The sequence below is a fragment of the Danio rerio genome, chromosome 4, assembly GCF_052040795.2.
Source record: "Danio rerio strain M-AB ecotype USA chromosome 4, GRCz13ab, whole genome shotgun sequence".
Taxonomy (NCBI): Eukaryota; Metazoa; Chordata; class Actinopteri; order Cypriniformes; family Danionidae; genus Danio; species Danio rerio.
In genome coordinates, this window is record NC_141024.2 from 19,393,297 (window position 1) to 19,409,811 (window position 16,515).

At 34.2% G+C, this 16,515-nt stretch overlaps 3 protein-coding genes across 7 annotated transcripts; 1 reads left to right on the forward strand and 2 right to left on the reverse strand.

The window, feature by feature from the left end:
* Positions 1 to 380: 380 nt before the first annotated feature.
* cbll1 (Cbl proto-oncogene-like 1, E3 ubiquitin protein ligase) lies at positions 381 to 4,661 on the reverse strand. 4 transcript variants are annotated; one of them, NM_001309368.1, is made up of 6 exons: positions 4,552 to 4,661; positions 3,438 to 3,596; positions 3,240 to 3,343; positions 2,438 to 2,521; positions 2,252 to 2,325; positions 381 to 1,683 (listed from the first exon to the last, which is right to left on the reverse strand). In NM_001309368.1, the coding sequence occupies exons 1-6, from the start codon at positions 4,562 to 4,564 to the stop codon at positions 669 to 671; spliced, it is 1,449 nt and encodes a 482-aa protein (NP_001296297.1). In that variant the 5' UTR covers positions 4,565 to 4,661; the 3' UTR covers positions 381 to 668. The 4 variants fall into 4 exon arrangements, with proteins under 4 accessions (NP_001296297.1, NP_001296298.1, NP_957360.2 ...); NM_001309369.1 differs by lacking the exon at positions 4,552 to 4,661 and adding an exon at positions 4,445 to 4,509 and having other exon boundaries at positions 3,433 to 3,596; NM_201066.2 differs by lacking the exon at positions 4,552 to 4,661 and adding an exon at positions 4,029 to 4,077.
* Positions 4,662 to 6,665: 2,004 nt separating this feature from the next.
* bik (BCL2 interacting killer) lies at positions 6,666 to 10,201 on the forward strand. 2 transcript variants are annotated; one of them, NM_001045038.2, is made up of 6 exons: positions 6,666 to 6,715; positions 6,811 to 6,839; positions 7,909 to 8,009; positions 8,415 to 8,555; positions 8,639 to 8,750; positions 9,795 to 10,201. In NM_001045038.2, exons 3-6 carry the CDS (start codon positions 7,915 to 7,917, stop codon positions 9,909 to 9,911), a joined length of 465 nt encoding a protein of 154 aa, NP_001038503.2. In that variant the 5' UTR covers positions 6,666 to 6,715; positions 6,811 to 6,839; positions 7,909 to 7,914; the 3' UTR covers positions 9,912 to 10,201. The 2 variants fall into 2 exon arrangements, with proteins under 2 accessions (NP_001038503.2, XP_087103278.1); XM_087247152.1 differs by having other exon boundaries at positions 8,642 to 8,750.
* Positions 10,202 to 10,236: 35 nt separating this feature from the next.
* mcat (malonyl CoA:ACP acyltransferase (mitochondrial)) lies at positions 10,237 to 14,955 on the reverse strand. The gene is made up of 4 exons (NM_001045043.1): positions 14,346 to 14,955; positions 14,158 to 14,245; positions 12,486 to 12,703; positions 10,237 to 10,677 (listed from the first exon to the last, which is right to left on the reverse strand). The coding sequence occupies exons 1-4, from the start codon at positions 14,721 to 14,723 to the stop codon at positions 10,267 to 10,269; spliced, it is 1,095 nt and encodes a 364-aa protein (NP_001038508.1). The 5' UTR covers positions 14,724 to 14,955; the 3' UTR covers positions 10,237 to 10,266.
* Positions 14,956 to 16,515: the final 1,560 nt, after the last annotated feature.

Genomic DNA, 16,515 nt, shown 5'->3' on the forward strand with positions numbered 1-16,515 from the left:
GAAAGTAGTGTCAGCACTTAACTTATTCGAAAAACAGAATCACCCTTATTATTTAACTTATTACAACAAATGAAAGTAATCATACTAAACTTTATATTTTGATTACCTCTGTAGGATACTAACATAAAACAATTAACATTCTAATATCTTGTTGTTTGAAACCAGTCTCTGACCAACAGATGTGTAGATCCTCATATAATGTTCATCACTTACCTGTTGATTTAAGTTTGTACAAACTCAAAGCTCCTCTGTGTGCAAGATATAATACATCACACTGCCATATGCTTTTTAAATGATTGTAAATATTTATATGCTATTATTATTTAAAAAGACACATTTAAAGCATTAAGTTAGACACCAGATACATCACACAATAGAAACAGATTGAATTTGTACATTTAATTGTGAATACATTCAAGAAACACCACATTCAACAATCAACAAAAGCCCCTAAAAATGCAGCATGTATGGGCTCGATTATTAAAAAGTAAATGTTTGAATATCTGACGATGACAAGATTTTTAAAACACCATTCAGTGAGTACTGATCTTTGCTATACAGTTAATAGTTTTCAGACTATAAAATATGCAATTGAATCCCTGCCAGCTTGACAAACTAAATCACTTTATTCGGCAACAACAAAGAAAAAAAAAATCAAATACACATTATTACTGGTAATACGGTCTGTATCTGCCCTGATCTGGGTGATGGGGCCCCGGCATCTGTCCCTGCGGAGGGGGACCCTGCATTCGTGGTGGGGGGCCTCTGGGGGCTGGCCACATCCCAGGACTCAAACCTCCCGGCTGATTGAATGGCGGGCTGAGTGTGCTCTTGTCCTCTGCAAACTGAGGGTTGTAATGATGGGGTGGCGGGGCATTAACTGGGGGTCCGCCATGTTGTGGGGGTGGCCCGGGTGGAGGATGGTTCATAAATGGTGGCATCTGACCAATGAGGTGTCCGGGGGGTGGGGTTATCGGAGGTGGGACTGATGATAGAGGGGGAGGGGCTTGATTAAAGACCATATGGGGTGTGTTGGAGCCTTGTCCCGGGTGTGGCATGGGGTGACTGATGGGTGGAGGTGGAGGCGGGCCGTAATGCTGCTGAGGTGGCGCCATCATGTGGTGTGGATGGGTCACAACAGGCTGACCCGTATAGTCTCCAGGATGATGGTGAGGTGGGGGAGGATTTCCGGGTTGAGAGAGCGGGTCTCGGGATGGTCCGGAGCCGGAATCATCTTGGATTGGAACAGTGATGAGGTTGCTGTGTTTTCGAGTGGTGACAGTTGAGATTCGGAAGGTCTCCTGTGAGAGGGACCGGGATGGGCCCATGTCTCCAGGTGGTTGTCCTTGAGGTCTTAGGTCATCATGAGCAGAAGGAGGTGGGCCGTATGGGTCGTGTCCGGGATGGCCTAAAGGTGGAGGGATGAGTACGTGGGGTTTGGGCAGGTGAGGTGGAGGTACGCGGAAGCGGTCGGACACTTCAGAGGGAGGAAGGTGGAGAGAGTCAGAGCGGCTGCTGGAGCTCTTGCCAGAGCGCATGTGCCGGTGGTTGATGTGGGCCTGCAGGTCCCTCTGGGACAGATAGGTCCGTTTGCAACCCTGAACAATACTGCACATGTAGAGAGAGCCACGTTGGCACTGCTCAATCCGCTGGACCGGGTCTGTACAGCTGTACATATTTAGACTGAAAACAGAAGACAAGGCAGAAGAAAAGTTGGTCAAATATCTTTATAAATCTAGAATTTGAGACATTAAAGTTAAAATCAGATTTCAATAACCCTAATAAAAAGAATATCTAGATTACTTAAATTGTTAAACCCTATACAAAAAAAACAAAAAAAAACAAGATAGGTTGGAACAAGTAACTGATTATTGGCGGATGTGAAAGAATGTTATTTTTTATAGGGTATACAATTTCTGAATGCAAATTGACAATATGCATAGTAGTTCAAGACTAACATATTCCAGGCAAATCAAAATTCTTGATGAATTTAATTTTTTTGTTGTGAAATGTAGAATGCAAATTGTTGAAGATGATTATTTAATAAATAAATCTAAAAATCATTAAGTAATTTGATTGCAGCAATGCTCAAAAACATTCACATTCAAAGTGGTCTCCACAATGGAGTTTTAGTAAATTTTTTTTAAGCTTCTAATTTTGTATTGGAGGATTCCCACTATATATTTACATGCACCCAAAACAATGTTCTGTTCAATAGCTGTGCAAGACAAAAGCTGTGCATTATTCTTACCCTGGACACATCTTATCACCCTTCCTCTCATGATGTAAAGCACAGTCATAGCAGAAAACGTGCTTACATGGGATCTGCGAAGAAATAAATTTAACATGTTAAAAAAAATAAATGTAACAAGTCATGAAAGTATTAATTCACATCAACAAAAATCTACATGCATTCACTTCATGCAACTATTCTCACCATGCGGCCGTATGTTTTAATCGGCAGTCCACATTTGTCACAGAAATGAACAGGCGTCTCATCCTTCTCACCGACCAAGTTTAGCTTAAAAAAAAAAAAAAAAAAGAAAGAAAGCAGCAAACTATTATTACAGCAATTCAAAAATGACCATCTAATTATTGAAGTTTCAACAGGAGAACTGTGTTGTCTTAAAATGTATATAAACATCTGAAACTTTACACAAAAAATAAACTAACTGACAGCAGTTGTGTTATAAATTTAGAAGAAATGTCATCAAGTTCACAGATGAAAACTAAAACTACAATTTAATCACTAAACACTATAAATGAGACATTTCTAAACCTTCCTCTCAATTTTCCCTCATAGCTGTATGTTTGAATAAATTTGTTGTAAATTTGTTGAACTATAGGTTTAATACAAATTTGTGCGTTTACGTTTTTTTAATTATTAAAATTAGTTTAAAACCATTTTATTTTGGGCTGTGTATTAAATACATAAGATTTAAGCAATCATTACATAATTATTATTCAAATCTTCCTATAAAATATTTACATTTTAAAGTAAAATTAAAAGAACATATAAAATATTTTATCAATACAATGATCTAAGTAAAAAAAAGTAACACACAAATAATGTATGTGGTAATGGGGTGGAAAAATAATAAGCTTGTGTTTTATCCTGCTCTAATTTCGACGATGTTGAAATGTATTTTTTGTTAAATAATTTTTATGTAAGACATTTCTGTTCGAAAATAAACAAATCAAATCTACAAAAAAGGTTGTTTTTAGTATCCATTTTTTACCTTGTAATCCCAGTAAAGTTGCTGTGGGAAGCGACGCTGGCTTGCAAAAGCATCTCCTGATTTGACACCACAATCAAACCGGTCCTCCTTCTTGAAGTTAAAACCTTTTGAGAGAAACAGTGATCAGAAAGCGAGCCGGGCAACATAACACATCAAAATGTTCGTGATAATATGAGGACTGTTTTACACCCACATTACCTTCCTCTGCAGAATGGCTTTTGGATGGTAACCGTCCCGTTGGTCTCTGGGGTCGTGGGGCAGGTTTATTTCTGGCCTGCTTTGGAAGAAGTTTGATTGGGATCCTCCTCCTGACATCAGGACCACCTAACGGCCCATCCGTACCCTGCATATCATTGTCTGTATGGAAAAAGAAAAAAATGTATATTTCAGTAAAAAAAAAGACTTCTGACACCTATAATTTTGTCAATTATACGATTTTGAGCTTTACATAAATACCTTTTTAAGTCTAATGTAAAAAAAAAAAAAGCATATTTTTTTTTCATTTTTTTAATCAAACTTTGTTTGCAGTTTTAAATCACAACACATAATATACATTTCATTATGCAGACAAATGTGAAAACTTTTTCTGGCTGTTTTTCTTAACTATGGAGTGACAAGATTCCCACAATCCCCCTTCTCTTGTCTCAAAATAAATGAAATGGGATATTTAAAACTGACATCATGTTTTGTGCTAGAAATGCACGCAAAGTGTGTCGTCTGCATATCGAAACAATACATTCAATAAAAATTAAAACAATTATGTCTGTAATTTTTAATGCTATCAATTACCTGAGGAAGTAGGGTGAAAACAACTTGGTTTTTACCCTCGAGTCGATCCATAATAGTTTTAAAAAAGTAGCTTAACTTATCACAAATTAACACTTCAGAAACAAACATTTGTGCATAAAGAAATTTTGATATTGGTGTAAATCCTGATGTGAACGATCTAAAGTTAGCAGTTAGCATACTAGCAAGCATATATGGTACCATTTATCTAAACCTAAGATAAGGTTAAATAATCAAGCAGTATGCACGCTTTATCACACTTCTCATCTATATTTCGCTACAGACTTTATTTAACAGACTCAACAAACGCGATTAAACGGCCTCAGGAAGATAAACGCCACATTGACACAGAGGCCGATGCTGATTTCGTAAAAGGCCTTAAACAGGATGCACAAATTGAGCTAGCTTGTTTGCCTAACCTCAAACGTATGTAAGCGCCCGGCGAAGTTACCATTTGCTTATATGTAACACGTTTTAAACTGAGAAATAATACTGTGATTGTAAACTATGAAATTTCCCTCCTTACCACTATGGTCCATAACTGTGTGAAGGGAACGTTCAACAACGCTTCCGGTTTGTGCTCTTCAAAACAGAAGTCTCACAAGGTATTCAAAACAAAAGTCACTTCAAGGCAAAACTGTGTGCTCGTTCGAAAATTGCAAAATGAAAATTCATAAAAACTATTGATTCAGTAACAGTGTGTTATTTCTTATGACAGTGGTCTTGTAAATATGTTCGCTAATAAATATTATTGCTATACGTGTCTGTCTCAATTTTTTTGGTGGTTTTATTTACACAAATTTTCCTTATTATTGTCAAAATTAAATGTCAAAATATGAGTGCATTACTGTTAATCGGTGTAACATACCCTATGAACACTTTGCTGTAGGATTTACAGTAACTTACTGGCAGCAGTTCGGCAGTAATTTACTGTAAATCAATTACAGCAAAACTACTGTATTTGCAATTACAGCACCATTACTCTTGCTGTATACGCATTTACAGAATTACATGTATATATCTACTGTAAAATATACAGTAATTTTCACAATGCTTTGCAATACAGTAACATACAACTGCCCTTCAGTAACATGCAGTTCTTGATAAACTAAAATACTGTGTAATTTAAACAAATCTTTGACAGCATATCAGCGTTTCAGATTAGACCTTGTACTTGCTAAAATGTTTTCAACCCTTTGATGCACAAGCTATAAAATAGATATAGAAAAAATAAGCTTAAACGGGTCACTTTTGACCCATGTAGTGCATCAAAAAGTTCAATTTGTTACCAGTTTGAAGCATTGGAAAAAAAATAAGGGTTTAAAATGACAATTAATTAGTCTATTGGTCTGAACTGTAAGTCTTTTAAGATGCCATCAAACAATTATTCTATAAATCATGCTAAAATGCATGATGGACATTTATTTATTTTTGCATATAAAAGACAAACAAAATACTATTGGCCATTATTATTGCCTTTCAAACACCCACAGACAAATATCAAGTGCATTTTCAAAATTATTTACTTACCAGAGACTGACAGGAGATTAAAAACGTCAGAGTTTAGAGATGCAAGTCTTCTGTATCCATCACACGTGCAAGCCCGTAGCCAGGGGGGATTCGGGTGGTTCGAAATACCCACCCCTCACTGACAACAAGGTTCCAGAATTTGTCCCATACCTGAGCTCATTTCTATTTTGTTTGCTATGCCATGATAAATTTAGGAAACACATCAAAAAAGGCTTTAAGACCAAGTAAAGTCATCTTCCGCAAGTTTATTGTTTTCTAATAGAGAAAACATTTTGCAAGTGACTTTAATTGTAAATCTTAGACCTTATTATTGAAACAAAAATTGACCAATAAAAGTTGTAAAACACCAACAGCAGCCCATATTAAATTAATTGTATTTTAAATTAAATTAATTGGCTAATGTTGTTATCCAAGATTTTTTTAAATGTACTTTTTTACAAGGAAAATCTGGCTGGAAGGGTAAAATATATGCCTTAAAACATATGCCGGAATAGTTGGTGATTCATACCACTGTGGCAACCCCTGATAAATAAGGAACTAACCAGAAGAAAAATTAATAAATGAATAATTATTATTACTATGTTTTAATAATTTTTTAATTCAAATTCTGACAGAGAAAGGTTGAATGTGCTGGTCAGTTCGCTATTTGCCTAATAAACGAAAATAAGCTACAGTTTATAATTTAAAACCACTCCACTTAAAACCACTTCCGATTGTTTTATAATAATAATAATGTGATAAATTTGCATTAAAAAATAAATATAGTTTTCAAATTTCTATTCTAAATCCTTAAGAAATGTTTTTGGTACATCAAAACGTGTGGTTATGATGACCATCTGACAAGCTAATTCAGCTTTCAGTATTTATGCAGTATTTAAACCTCATAATTAAATAGAAAAGGAGACAAAAAAAAAAGAACCCTCCCTTTCACCAGGCTGGCTACAGACCTGACATGAGGTAACAAACCCACATGAGTGTGTAAGTAATGAACAAATGCAGTGCTCTCAGCTGCTTTACTGTCCTCTACAGGTCAGAAAGAAAGCGACAGCAGCAGCAGCAGCAGCTTCTTCTTCCTGAGTGTAAACCCTGCAGGCGTGGCTGCAGGTAATCACTGTACTGAGACACATCACAGCAACACACGCAGATTAAAGGACGCTGCTGTAAGTTACCCAAAATGCTCATTCCTTTCATTTTTCATCATTCATATTTTGATCAAGCTGACTTTAACACAAACGTCTATGTTGAAATGTTGCAGGGCGGCGTCCGTTTTAATCTACAAACAAGGTATGATCTTGCTTTTGTTTTCCATTATACACCTGTCCTTTGTTATCAAGCAAAATGGAAACACTGCTGACTGTAAATACATGTAAGGTGATGATAGAAACAGGATTCTTTGTAATATATTAATGTTTTATCTTAGTAAATATATTATTTAAGTAGCATGTCTTTGGAAAAAATGTAAAAACTGAATTTTCTTGGTATCTAGAGATGAACTTCTATTTAAATAAAATAAAAAATGTTTTGATAAACATCAGATGCTGAACAGACTTTAAGTGAAAGTAATCAAGTTAGATCTTCTGATCTCAGAACTCATCGAGCTCTCTGAAACATTTCTGCGTCACAGTTTATTTTGACACAATACTTCTTGTGTTGATTAACAACACAACATTCATTAAAGGAACTAACTTTTCCCTCGACATTTAATGTAATAGTCCAGAAAAACACTCCAGCTTTTAGCAGTTTGGCTGATTTGAATGAAGATTTGCATTAGACCTGATGTTTTCAACAGTCACATGAAGGAGAATAAAAGCGTTTGTTTTTCATTTGCTAAACCCCCATGAACCATAAACGCACTATTTACACTATCAATAACCGAGATGAATCTTAATCATCACAATAGTGAAAGTAAGGCCCACGGTAAGGACTGAGTCATCTTTCTAGAGTATTCTGAGCTGTGTACGTCCTTCCTCTTTTTAATTCCACAGAGACCAGAGCCCTCTAGCATTGCAGGAAGTTGTGTTTATGGCTGCAGGTGTTTTTCAAAACACCATTGTATGAGAGGTGATGTCATGTTGGAACACTATGGCAGCAACAGACACAAAAAAAGCCACACCCAAAGTCCTCAGATCACATGCTCTGTGTGTTTACAGAGCGATACTAGTTCGTTGAAAAAATATTAAGTCACGTGAGGCAACACGAAAAAAAAAGAGGGCAGGGCGAAATAACAAAGTCCTCTTGCTCCACACAAACAAAATCAAGAACCGCAGCTGAGAAAGGAAGTGGAAAAGTGGAATATACAGTAGGCAAATGAATGGATGAATTAGTTTCATCAATATGATCTCACACCTTGCAGGACACAATGGTGGAAGAAACTAGACAGCAGAAAAACGCCACAACCCTGCAGGCTGGACCTGCTGAGGTTGACCACAGTAATCTCTATGCATTCAATATGAGGTAATTGTTTGTTTAGATCAATTCTGTCAAAAGATTTATCACCTTAACTGCATCCCCAAAAAGTAATTTGTATTTATATAATATTTACTGAGTGTACTCTGTACAATTACTCGCTCTCAAAAAAATAAAAAATAAATTATATATATATATATATATATATATATATATATATATATATATAAAACATGAAATAAAGAGAAAAAATAAGAAAAACGATTAAACACAGATTAAAATGTGTTAAAACATGTTTTAAAAATTCTATTAATAAATAAATATTTATATAAATAAAATATTCATGTATACATAACAACACTAGTTTAATATAAATATTATATTGAACAATAGAAATGATATGATATTCAAACCATTTCCACAATAACTGTTTTTTTTAAATCCAAATATCAGAGTCACCCAGACTATCGGACGACAGCTGGCTCAAATAGGGGACGAAATGGACAATAAATGGCGCCAAGAACCGCCTGTCCCATGGCAGAACCTGAATTTCGGGATTTATCCTTATGTCCTAAGTAGGAGAGTGTTCTCTGGGTGAGTTTACAGTCACATGAATGTGCCTAAAGCAATGCATATGGCAGTATTGATTGAGTGTGAATTTCTTTTAATGTTTTAAGAAGAATCCTCGCTAATCTTTGGGGGTCTAAGATTATGCCGATATTCAGGACGTCCTGGTTGCTTCCACAGCTTCAAAATGGCTGTCAGGAGGCTAGAAAGTGGGCAGCTTGGGTAAGGACAATGTTTATTTTGTGTCTGAAAATAGACATGTATCAGTCAATGAAAAAAGTTATGTTGGTTACACAGACTGTAATCCAGTCTACAGCACTGTTTGAAAGTTTGGAGTTGGTATGTTCTTTAGCTGCACTTACAAGATAAAAAATACAAGAATAACCATGCTGTTTATTACTGCTATGGCATAGTTGGTTTTTATAATAATAATGATAATAGTAATAATTATTATTATTACCGTTATTATGTCTTTGATGGAAAGTACTATTTTGTAACATTTTAAAATGTTCTTTCTCTTCTTTATAAATGACCACTATTGTTGAGTCATTCCAAGAAGGGGCCAGAGTACCTGTATAGAAGGCTGAGTAGTAAACATTAACTAATAATGGAGTAATGGTGTCCTTAAAAGCCTTATAGAACTCATTTAAGAAACTGTCTGGACCGGGACTTTAGTTATTTTTAAGATTTGAGATTGTGTCTAGAATCTCTTCTCTGCAATTGGTTTATCCAACTCGAATCTCATAGATTTCAACAACTATATACTACCAAAAAATGCTTAATTTCCTGATCATCTGAGCATGTATTATTATTTTTACACAACGACTTGTACAAGTTTTTCAGAAATCTCCTTAGGTTTTGTAAACATTTATTATTATTCTAAATATTCTTGGATTTTAGCTTTGTTACAAGGTTTGTGGATTGCTGTTTCTTTAGGCGGAGAACAGCCTGATTATAATTGTTCTTTCCATTACATTTGATCATTTTATTGTTGCAAAATAAAAAGAGGGAATTTTTCTCTTTTGCACTGAAAAATCCCTTTTGGACAGTATTTCTACTCGTTTTATTTTTATTTTTTTGCATTATTTTTTCTTAAAAAAGCACAATATCAATATCACAGTACAAACCTTTAGTGTGGTTCTTAACTAGAAAAACAGTTATTAAATTTATTAACTGTATTTCTAGAAATGTATAATTCATAAATGTATATGCGACTAAAAAACAACTTTTTAAAAGTACTCATATTTTTTTTCAATCTTTCCTCAGGTGTCCAACTTGCATGTTTCTGACTGGTCTCGCAGCACTACATACACCCTGGCATCTGCTTTACTACTGGTCACTGTGTCTATCTTCCTTGTAAACTGGAATGAGTATGAAGGCTGAATGTGACAGAGGGGTCAAGAGCTGGTCTTTGGCTCAAATTTAACCAATCCTGTTTTATTTTAATTTTTGTTTTGTTTTTTAAAGAAATCGCTTATTTTGCATTCTCTTTTATAACTATGAAGTAAATTTTTGCAAGAAGTTTAAGACTGTTCTCTTTGTTTGTTTATTTGTTGGGTCTATTTCTGGAAAATTGGGCCAATGAATTATTACCTCTTCCTATAAAAGTTCTACTAAAGGAAGCTGGACTTTCCAAAACACCAAATGCAATAAAAAATGTTTAAAAAAACAAATGCTTTGGCTTATTTTTTTTGGCATTTTTATCTGAAATATACCAGTTTAACTGCACATAAGCAAATCAATCCTCAGCTAATGCAACATCTACATGTGTATAGTTCTTGAAAGCCTTCATGTTACACTTCTGTAGCATCGAGCCCAAATGTCTACCAGGTCCCACCTCATATGTGTGAGGAAACTCCTGTCCTTGGGCTCTTTGGTAAATCTCATGCAGCGTCTGCTCCCATTTCACCGGAGACACCAATTGTTTGGCCAGCTGATTGCGAATGTGCTTGTCATGCATGTAACGTTTGCCGTCCACATTGGAGTGCACCGAGATCTCCGGCCGCCGCACCTCAATCTTTCTGAGGACGTCTCTCAGAGGCTCAACTGCCGCCTCCATCAGTGAGGTGTGAAAGGCCCCGCTGACCGGCAGCAGTCGAGTTCTCATGAAATTCAGCTCTTTGGAACGTTCTTGAAGAAAATCCAAAGCCTGTGTAAGAGAATTATGGTTAAATAGGAATATTCCTGTATTAATGGTCCGATAAAGTGCTTTAAAATGCACAGTTTTTATTCGATGTTTACGATTGAGACGTAATCTCAACTGAAACCTGAAAAGAGGGGGGGAGATATAGTAGCCCCTTCCTTTTTAAAAAAATCTGCTAATATGGTTGTTTTAATAACATCACAAACTTTTTTTTTTTTTTTTTTAATTTCACTGGACCTTTAATGCCTTTTTATTTTATATTTGAATGTGTGTACACAGCAAAAAATTACACACACCCAAAACTTCCTAGGTTGTCACTAGCTTCATTTCCATTTTAATTCAAATTGTACAAATTAACATTGAAAAAATATGTAAAAAAAAATAAAATAAATAGGGCTGCAACTAACAGCTATTTTAATAATCGATTTATCTGTCGATTAATTTTTTTATTACTCGATGAATTAGGAAGAAAAAAAACCCAAACGCATTCATTTCCAACCCTTTAGTCAATAACAGAACTAAAATCTTTAGAAAGTGCACACACATGTTGTCCTTGAACATCCCTGAGCTGTTATAATAATAATAATAAAATAAACTTAGTAGTTTTGTCCTGTTTTTAATCCAAATATCTACAAAAAAATCCTAAATCAAGACACATACTGGACACATCAATTAGCATAAGAAATTATGTCTTGTTTTCTGAAAAACCCACCTCAAAATTAAGTGATTGTTTGCTTAAAACATACTTTTTGCCAATGGGGTAAGAAAAGTAATCTTAATGAGATATAATCTCAAACAGAAGTTTTAAGCATCACTTCATTTTCTTTTGCCGTTTTTATTGCCTAGTCTTGATTTAAGTTTTTTTTTATATATATTTGGACTGGAAATAGTTTATTTAGTGTGAAATGCTCCCCTACCTTGGAAGACTAGGGTCGCACAGATATTTCTAACGTTAGGCTGTTTTTTTTTTTTTGCTTCGTCTTGTCTATGAGGTGCCAAAATCTGCTGGCATCAGTGTGCGAGAGAGGCAGAGCGCGTTCACTCTGCTCCGCGCTCAACTAAAGCTTTTTTTTAACAATCAAATCGTCTCTACGTCGCACGACACGACACAACGAATCATTGCCAACGCTTTTAGTAATCGATTCGCTTTTGTAGCCCTAAAAAATTATAATAGGCAACCAGTTGACCAAAGTAACGTACAATATTTGCTTTATAAACATGTTATTAACACATAATTACATTATATTATTAACAAGCATTTTATTTCTCTCAAATATACTAAATTTAACAGTATTTTATTATAACAATGAAACTACTAAAAACTCCTACAGTAGCACTCAATTATTCCTAAATAAATGCCTTTAAAGTGCAAATATACAGCAGTGTGTGTGAAATTGCAATGCAAACAATAAAATGCGTCTCTCATTCTGTATCAGTCATTATGATTTGTGTGCATTGAGCATGTTTTATCTGCTTGAAATGAATGGCATTATTCAAATTATTTTTTAGCTGATTAACAAAACATGATTTGTATTGCAAAAAATTTAGCATTTAGTTTTAGAATCCCTTTTAGGGCACTCAATTAAATATTAATTAGGAAACTCAGGAGTGTTACTGAGGGTTATTACAAGACCTTCAGACTTTTTATGACTTTAAAAAAATTATATTGTAACCAAAGTCAAAGAGGCTATTATATTTGTTTTTCGCCCAGTAAAGGGTTGAAGCACTTTTCTGGTCTTGACAGTTAAATAACCAAATACTATTTATATTAGATTTTTATAATAGCTTACTATATTTTACATTTCACATGATACCTCTTTGTGTCCAGCTATGACTCTCCCGTCTGGAAAAAGGTAGTTGGCGACGGAGCACACAGGGTCTTGGATCCCAAGAGAAACACAGTGCTCTCTAGCTCGGACACAGGCATGTTTGTAGTGGGCTTGAGGTCGACCTATCACAGACAACATGCCACTGGACACTTGATCAGAGGCCTTCTGCATCGCCTCTGCCCTCACCTTCACCGCAAACAAAGCTGCAGGCAGAAAACAGCACTATTGTGATAAGCTGATCAAATGGAGCTGATCAGCTGATCTTTCTGGATGTCCTAAAATTTTTCAATAATATTCTCGGGTCATATATTGCCTTAACTATCAAAAACAATACAAACAATAACAGTATTTTACACAATAAAAATGATAGGTATGTATATATTTAATTATGAGATTATAGGGTATATGCGGACCTAGTGTTTCTTCCCATACCGATAAACTTCCTGTGAATGATTAATGTAACTTTTTTCCATTTAATATGGCTTTTTTACAGCATCAATGTTGTAATGTAATTAAAATACAATCAGTTAAATAGACTTTAGCATTCATTTAGTTGCTCAAGCGTAAAACAAGACAAAAAGCCGTTTACTCGCACGCACCTGTCAGAATCGGCAGGCTAGCGCAACAGATCAATTGAATATACAGGGGTAAAATAAATGTTCATATTTTAAAGGCATGGCGGGGAAAATGTAATTTAATGCTGTACTTGTACAATCTGAGAACCACTTAATAGCAGATAATACTCCAGTGGAGATCGCTGATTTTTAAAGAAAACAGACCTTAAACGTGCTGATTTTGTAATGGCATACAGTTCACGGGAAGCGCTTAACCCAGGTTACTGACAAATTAAAAGTCCTTTAGCATACTTCCATTTGTGCATTCATACCCTAGTGTGACATCTCCAAAATTCTCAATATTGTAAAGATTAAGCAATATTTTTTATTCAAAAGTAAAATAGTATATCAAAAAACATTTGCTACTTTATAGATCAATTACATATCACTACATATGATTTTTAAAATTATATATATAAGACAACATCAAAAAAGCTTTTCCAAATAGTCTTGAGACAAAAATGGGTGTTGTTGAAGAGTTTTAGAACAACTTTGATTAAAGATTTTGATCCACTTCAAATGTTGACAACTGTGCAAGTGTCTATATATAAAATAATTTTAAATTCCTTTTTTAAATTGCAAGCTTGTGGTCCAATATTTTACATTATTTACTTTGAATTGTCCTCAATATTATTCCAGTATTAATATTAAAATAACATCACAATGTAAATACATTGTTGTCAAAGAATATAAATATGAGAATGACTTAAATTAGAGACGAATATCAGATAGGACCTATTATTTCTGGGGTAAAGATTTATATTTAATGCCTGTGTTACTTCAATAAACTATTAAAAAGTAATTTACAATAACAACACAATAGTCTAGACTGTGTATAAACTTTGCTTGTGCTTAATAGTAATAAGGCAATTAAATGTCCAGAAGCTTTATGCCTGACTTTATGAAACAAAAAATGCATCATAAAATACAGATAATACTTTGATCAAACATACCAATTTTTCCTTTTGATTTTGGTGATAAATGACCAAGCTTTTTGCAAAAAAATACAATTCAAAAAGCACTAATTTTTGTAAAAAATTTACCTTCAGCGAAGTTCATTGCACCAGAAAATACCAAAGCTGCAAATTCACCAACACTGAAACCTACAGCACTCACACAGCTCTCAATAGCCTAAAAAGAAGAGTTTATATTAATATTACATCATCCACACATTTACAACAGCCAGTCCTAATAGACTTACTGCAGTATAATAGCATATACTGTAACTTACAGCAGGGTTTTCATGGTTGAGTCTCTCCACAGCAGCCAGAGAACAGACAAACACCGCAGGCTGACAATGAACAGTCTTCATAAGGTCTTTCTCTGGTCCATTTAAGCACAGAGACAGCAGGTCATAACCTAGCACCTTCTGAGCGACAGAAAACATCTCCTTGACATTTCCATACTTTAGCAATCCTCTCCCCATACCGACGAACTGACTGCCCTGCCCGGGGAACAGCAGGATGGTCGCATTCCCCGGAGCTCTGCGTATTTTCACGGACTGAGGTTCTTCAGGAGCATCTGACAGTCTTCTGTAAACCGAGACAGTCGCTTTATTCCGACACACACGAGCTCTACTATAGGACCTAAGAGTCACGCTGAGATTCATCGTGAAATAAATTAAATAACGTTATACAGAAATCATAGACTGTTTTTGAGGAGGTCAATCGGAAATCTGTCTGTTTGGAAGCGTGACAGGAAGTCAGCGCGCGCACATGTGGCACAAAACTGTACGGCTTTTCTGCGATCTCATTATTTTATTAGGTGATATATACGACCAAATCCATATTAAAACTTATATTGGCACAGTTGTGTTTCTTCTCACATGTCATGTGTGGGTTTATTTTCTTCGATTCTTGTATATTTTCGGTGAAAAAAAGGTACAGCGGCATCTACTGTATTGGAGGCAATAGTCTATGTTCGACTGAATATACAGTTCTACAGTATCTAAATATGTATTATTAATGGCCATAAACAATAATAAGTCGCTAAATTTCACGGGAAAATAGACAAGGTAAGTTGTCTTTTCGTTTCTTTTAATACAGTTGTTTAAAGCGTTTATCTTAAGCAATGGTTAAGTAGGCCAGGCCTATATTTATATTGACCAGTTACATTTTAGATTTTGGTTGTTTCTTGCATTACACAATTATTTACGATTTTAATTAGTTTGAAAAGTCATTAAACAAATTAATAACAATACCAACGTTATTCAAACTGTAATGTGATTAATATAATGAATTACATGTGTAATACATATTAATAAACAATCACATTAATAAATATAAATCAATATAGAAATGTTATATAAATAAAAATAAACACACACACACACACACACACACACACACACACACACACACACACACACAAAGGATGATGTAATAATATAATACAATTGTGATTTTATAAATATTAATAATTTCCAAACATGTGCTTCTCAATTATGTAAAATAATTCATGAAAACGAAGTGTGTGTGCGCGTATAAACATACACACATACAAATCTGACATAGCAATATTTTGTTTTGCTGCAATATATATTGTGATATGAATATACCTTCACCTGATGGTTTGAATAGCTCTGTTTGGAAAGATTTCTTTCATTTAGATCGATTAGGATGACCAAGTCATTTTCTTTGCAGTGCATCTGCCTAAAATATAATAAATGACAAGCATATACACAGTGCTCAGCATTTACACCTCCCAACAAATCTCTCATTTAAACTAAGGTTTTCTATAGGAAGCTTTACAATATAATATTTATACAATATTATAGTCAGTCTTGAGGCCAAATCTAGTTCAAAAATTAGTAGCCCAAATTTATCTTTGGGAAAAATATTTTATACAATTTTTAAAAATAGCAAAAATCAAGAGAAACAAAAAATATATAAAATTTCCTTGAAACGTTGTAGTTGGTAATTTTTTTCCCCAATATTTTGCATGAATTTAATTCTATTATCTTCCATTTCTAATGATGTTTTGTGACTAAAATATTATTTAATAAATATATCTGTTTAATAAATTTGTTTTGTTGAATTGCACCAATATAGAATACCTACCATTACTAAAAAATGGATATACAAATATTTTTATACAGTATTCAAGGACAGAAATCAAACATAAAATAACATGGTCACCATCGTTGTATAAATAATGAACTTTTAAATAATATTTCATATCTTTCTGTAATCTGTAATAAACAATTACAATAGCAATGCAATATATATATATATATATATATATATATATATATATAAAACACATAATATATTTCTGTCAACTTTGTGATGTATATGTTTTTTTATATAGAATTTATTATGACTATTATTAATTGTTTGTGACAAGTGTTACTAAATGACAGTGTATTCTTTAAAGACGTAAGCTTTGAAATCACAGGTTAT

Coding starts and splice junctions, on each gene's coding strand:
- bik (NM_001045038.2), top strand. CDS start 7,915: ATGGTGGAAGAAACTAGACAGCAGAAAAACGCCACAACCCTGCAGGCT. Junction 8,556..8,638: donor AGTAGGAGAGTGTTCTCTGG/GTGAGTTTACAG, acceptor TAATGTTTTAAG/AAGAATCCTCGCTAATCTTT. Junction 8,751..9,794: donor CTAGAAAGTGGGCAGCTTGG/GTAAGGACAATG, acceptor ATCTTTCCTCAG/GTGTCCAACTTGCATGTTTC.
- mcat (NM_001045043.1), bottom strand. CDS start 14,723: ATGAATCTCAGCGTGACTCTTAGGTCCTATAGTAGAGCTCGTGTGTGT. Junction 14,246..14,345: donor TCAACCATGAAAACCCTGCT/GTAAGTTACAGT, acceptor TCTTCTTTTTAG/GCTATTGAGAGCTGTGTGAG. Junction 12,704..14,157: donor TGCAATGAACTTCGCTGAAG/GTAAATTTTTTA, acceptor TTCTGCCTGCAG/CTTTGTTTGCGGTGAAGGTG.
- cbll1 (NM_001309368.1), bottom strand. Junction 2,522..3,239: donor AACTTTACTGGGATTACAAG/GTAAAAAATGGA, acceptor TTTTTTTTTAAG/CTAAACTTGGTCGGTGAGAA. Junction 2,326..2,437: donor TTAAAACATACGGCCGCATG/GTGAGAATAGTT, acceptor ATTTCTTCGCAG/ATCCCATGTAAGCACGTTTT.